This window comes from Hevea brasiliensis, chromosome 6, assembly GCF_030052815.1.
Source record: "Hevea brasiliensis isolate MT/VB/25A 57/8 chromosome 6, ASM3005281v1, whole genome shotgun sequence".
In the NCBI taxonomy this organism is placed as follows: Eukaryota; Viridiplantae; Streptophyta; class Magnoliopsida; order Malpighiales; family Euphorbiaceae; genus Hevea; species Hevea brasiliensis.
The window spans coordinates 4,245,373-4,250,704 of record NC_079498.1 but is presented as its reverse complement, the minus strand read 5'-3'; the positions used below and the strand labels follow the sequence as shown (position 1 = coordinate 4,250,704).

At 37.8% G+C, this 5,332-nt stretch overlaps 1 protein-coding gene across 1 annotated transcript; it reads left to right on the top strand.

Moving 5' to 3' along the window:
- The first annotated feature begins 3,424 nt into the window (after positions 1-3,424).
- Positions 3,425-4,119, top strand: LOC110665358 (protein transport protein Sec61 subunit beta). Its single transcript, XM_021825419.2, has one exon. It carries the CDS (start codon positions 3,557-3,559, stop codon positions 3,878-3,880), a length of 324 nt encoding a protein of 107 aa, XP_021681111.2. The 5' UTR covers positions 3,425-3,556; the 3' UTR covers positions 3,881-4,119.
- The last annotated feature ends 1,213 nt before the right edge of the window (positions 4,120-5,332 follow it).

Sequence of the window (5,332 nt, the reverse complement as noted above, 5' to 3'; positions counted from 1 at the left end):
TTCTTTCTTTCTTGCTCAATCTCCTCTTCTAGTTGCCAAAACAAGTTTTAACTATGGTGAGTAATTTTTCTATGGTGAAGTTTTTAGTTTCTCAAGCTCAAAGATGAGCTTTAATGGTAATTTGGTGAGGGAGAGTTGAGAGAGGGATATGGGGCGGCAAGGAAGAAGATGGTTTTTTTTTTTCTTTTATGTTTTTAGTCTTATGGAAGACCATAAAATCAAAATAATTAAATTTATTAATTATATATTTATTGCATCATGCATGAGGTCATGCATGATGTCATCACTTTTTACTTTTCCTTTTTCCTCTTTTTTTTTTATTTATTTTTCCATTAGTTCTTTAATTTAATTTCCGATTCCGAAATTTTCTTTTCTCTGATTTTATTTAACAGTTAGGTCAAGAGTCAGCTCTCGGGGTCAATTGACCAAATTGCCCCTCGCCAGACCCGGTTTACAAATAATTCAATATTTCTTCTGGCTCCCTGACCTAATTATTTGACTGGTTTAACAACTCTTTTTCATGATTTTCTCTTTTTCACTGTGTTCGTAATAGTCCTAAGGACCGCAGCGTCATATTTTACGGTTCGAAATTTGAGTTTAAATCGACTTCGCAATCCTTCCCGAGAAGGTCACCCATCGCTGTGACTCTCAGCTCATTTAACTTCTTATGTTCTGTTTTTCTTATTTATACTTAACTAATTAGCAATTATTAATTATTTGTGTTCAGGGCTTATCTAGTTATCTTAAGTATGGTTCTAATCCCCTCAGTTGTCCGGACCGACACCGGTCACCGGAATAGTGAAATATACCAGGCTATACAAATAGGGGTGTTACAATAAAAGTCATATTTCCTTTCCTCATTTGCACTTTTGCTTTCTCTTCACTATTCTCTGATTTCTTATTCCAGTGAATCCTCTGCTTCTCCAATTTAAAGGTAAAACGTCATTTCTTTAAAGTTTTCTACATTTTTCATTTGAAAATGAGTTGAGAGGGTGGTTCTAGTGTGACTCCTCAGACTCCAGCGATCATTTTTAGCAAAGATTCGAGCACCCATGAGCTTAATTCTAACTCAGGTCATCGAGCTGAAGGTGTCAGGGGAGGTGTTAAAGTTACCGGTACATCTTATCTGGTGTCTACCAATACGACTGAGCCTAGTGCTATCCCTGTTCGAAATGTTAGTGCTAATTCCTTCGTGTCAGGTGTGCCATCGGGGGTGAGCGAGACTGTTTCTGCCTTAAGTGGGTGGGATCTATTAGATCTCACGAAATCATATGGAATAGATAAGGATAGATTTTGAGTTTCATTACCAGGCAAAGGGGGCGAGCAGATACTATCCTCATTTGGCCAGTTAGAGTGGTCGTGTATAAACAATAGTTGAAATGTGGTCTTTGGCTACCTTTTGGTCATCTTTGATGTCAAAGTTTTAAAGTATTACCAACTGTCCATCCTACAAATGCACCCTAATGCTTAGAGGCTGCTATTAGCGTTTTAAGCACTATGCCGAAGAAAAGGATACATGCATTCGCTCCAGTGTTTACCACTTTTTTTAATTGAACACTCGTGAAACTGAGGAGTATTTGCATTTTCATGCCCAAAAAGGGATGGGGCTTTTTGCCAATCTTCTGTCTTTTCTGAAGAAATGGAAAGACCGATTCTTCTTTATTGAGGACACTGCAGATGAGTGCTAGAGCGGTATTAGGACTAGTTGGAATTGTTTGGCCAATAAAAAGGTTGACAAACTAAGGCTCTTTCCTGAGATAAACGAGCTAAAAACAATCATTCACTTTAACAAGATTGTAATCAGCCAAATTATAGAAGCCGAAAATAAGTGGTGGAAAGCGACTTATGTGCTGTAGGAGTCGACCTTAGCCGATTATTATAATAACCTTCCGATAGAGGGTAAAAACTTGAACTTGCTCTTTTATATTTTTTTTTATTTACTGAGATTATTTTATTCACTGAGATTATTTTATTCTTATAGATATGGCGAGCAGCGCCAAAAACATTAAAATCTGATAAGGAAAAAAAGAAGAAGGTTGGTCGCACCCCACCTGCTGATGATGTCACTACACCTGCTGCTAAGAAAACTAGGGTTATCGTATCGCTCTCCTCTCCTCACTCGGGCGAGGGATGTCCTGACACCTCGGCTCCTTGTTCTACACCTAAGAAGAATGAGACTATTCCTCCTCCTCCTCCTCCTCTTCCTCCATAGCCGAGGCAAATAGTGGATAAGCGCTGGTGAGCGAATCAGTTATGGACAACTTGAGGCTTGCCAACTGGTTTACTAAAAAATGTATGCTCCCTCTGGACTATGCTCAATTAGAGGGTGAACATGATGACGATCTGGCTCTACGATCAGTGTCCCTCCTCTTGGAGCAATTATCTTACACTCAAATTTTAAGAGAGAGAAACCAAGCACTGCGAGGTCGCATTGGTACTTAAAAAACTGATCTTACACTGCTAACAGAAGCTATGGATACTTCAAAGAAGAGGGCTTAGGACTCTAAAACCGATCTTCAACAGTTAAAGGAGAAGTTTTTTACTCTCGAAGGTGATCTTGTTGCTACCAGGGAGAGGCACTTAGTTATGGAAGCCAAGCTAAGGAAGAAGATAGGGGAGTTAGAGGGTGACCGGGCCAACATCGACGAGCAGATTGCTGATATCTATGTTTAAGGCACAAATTGTTGTAATAGGATTGATATTTTTATTATAGGTTCAGATAATCGTCGAAATGACTGATATTTTTTAAATGTGAAAAAAGAAATAAAAAAGTAATTTTTAACTTATAAACTTATTATAATAAATTAAGAGAAAATTTTATGAAATAAAATTAATATTTAAAAATTTTTTAATTATAAATTTAAATTAAAAGATAAAAATAAAAATAAATGCTATAAAAATATTCCAAAACCTTGTGTTTGGTGAGTTTTGTTTTTATTTTTGTGAAGAAATTTTGCCCTTCATTTTATTAGTAATGACATTTATGTATTTTCATTTTTTTTAGAGTTGATTTTAATTATATATTATATTAATTTCTCATAATCCTTAAGTCAGTCTAACATTGTACTATCATGTAACTTAAACACTCCATTAAAAATTTCATAAAATTTCTATAGAAATTTTATTATACCACAAAAATTATATTAAATTTCCAAAAATTATACTAAATATTGCGTTTATTAAATATTTTAAATTGACAATGAAGAGTTTAAAAGAGTAATTTAATTTTCTTTTATTTTGACTAATAATATTAATTTTTTAAGGAATGGATAATATTATTCATAAAATAAAAATTAAAAGATTAAATTATTTTCAATTAAAAATAAAGATATTACTCAAATTTAGCTTTAAATTCATTAAAAACAAATATAAAAAATCCCGATCCACGCTGCTTATCCACATTGGCCGCTATCATTATCACTAGACCCTTCAATTTCATCATATTTACACCCCTAACCTTCCTTCATTTTTGCTCCCCTATTTTGTCTATCTTCCTCCATCTCTTGTGGTCTTACTTCACTGATTGCTTTGCTTCGGTCTCTTCTACGCTTGATCGATGGCGCGAGGAACTTCCCAGTCTCAAACCGCTTCCTCCTCTACCTCCCGTCCCGGCGTCGTGGCTCCTCGCGGGTCTGCTGCTGCTACGGCTGGCTTACGTCGCCGCCGCCTTGGATCCTCTGCTTCCGGTTCTGCATCCGGTGCTGCCGGGGGACTCGGAGGTGGCAGCAGCAACATGCTCCGATTCTATACTGATGATGCTCCGGGCCTCAAGATCTCTCCCACTATCGTCCTCGTGATGAGCCTCTGCTTCATCGGTTTCGTCACCGCTCTTCACGTGTTTGGCAAGCTTTATCGCGGCAAGGTGGCTCCCGGAGCCTAAACTGAACGATCCGAAACCAAGCCCCAACCCAAGTCCAAGTCAGAAGATGTGCCTGTTGTTGCGGATCTTTGACTGGTAACTGAATGCTTTTTTTCCCCTTACCCACTCCCTTGTTGTGTTGCTCTGTAAATGATGGGAGGGTTGTAGCGAGTAGGAGCTTTGTTGTTGAAATCGAATTTGCAATCGTTGGATTCTATTACTTGATGGAAGTTAACAAGTGAGTTTTGGGTGTTCTATTATTTGTTTTGATCGATTTTTCTGGTTTTGTTTATTTGCTTCACTTGTTCTTGATTGCTAGTTTATGTCATTGGTAATACGAGATGGATCGGCTGATTAGAGTTGGGTATTGTGGTTTATTGATTGCTAGTATATGACATTGGCATTGGTTTTGTTTATAAGCAACTTGCTAATGTTCGGCTTCAGATTTTTCTAGCTCTGTTTATGATATCAAATGTACCATCACATTGTGAGATGATAGCTTGTGGCAATGTAGTTGCACCGAAAATGAATGCCCATGAGAATTGAGTAGGTGAACTGAGGTGATTGTCTTCTTATCCAAGACTATGCTTTTCAATGTCCATGAATTGAGAGGTAGATGTGGTCATTGGCTTGTTAGTTGCTGCTACTCATTGGAGAGAGAATGGCAAATAGCAACTGAAGCAGGAATTTGTTTAGCCCCTTATTTTGTTAAAGGGCCTTGGCCACAAATACAATCTCCTTTTTGCCTTTTGTTATTTCTTGGTCTCTGGCCTCGGCCACAACCATAACCTGCTTTTCTCTTTACCCCATGAAGATTTGAGATTTTCTAGTGTTCTCTGTTCCGGGAATTACCCAAATTTACAAGCTTCCTTCTCCCGTCTTTTGTAAATTTTGGTCTCCAGTGTAAGTGGCAACAATGCATTTAAATTACCTGCATGGGTTTGGTAGTCTGCTTTTAGAGGAGCAATGAGCTATTAATTTCCAGCTTGAGTATGGTTGTTTGATGGAGCTGAGTAGCTTGGTGATTGATTGAGAAAGAAGAAGGGAAAATAAAAAAGTTACTTTAGTTTTGCAAAAAATAATTTATATATAAAAAATATTTTTTAATAAATATTTTCTATTACTTGCTTGCAATGCAAAGTTAAAGCTAATGATACGTGTTTATATCATATATGTCATGCCCCAACTTATGGGCCGGACGGGCAGTAGGATCTGGACCAGCCTAAAGCCCCCGAGGCCCGTAGTAAACCTAACTATTCCCCGACCTAACTCTAAGGCCATTTGGGCCCAATTTCAAGAATTCAACCGGACAGAGTTCGGCCATAAAATGGACCTTTTAACGGGGAGTTTTTGACTCACCCGACCTGTAAACACAATATACAATCAATTGGGGAGCTCAGCTCACCCTTCACATACTCAAATGTCACAAAAATAAATGGGAGCTCAGCTCCCTCATCCAGTCCAACATACATG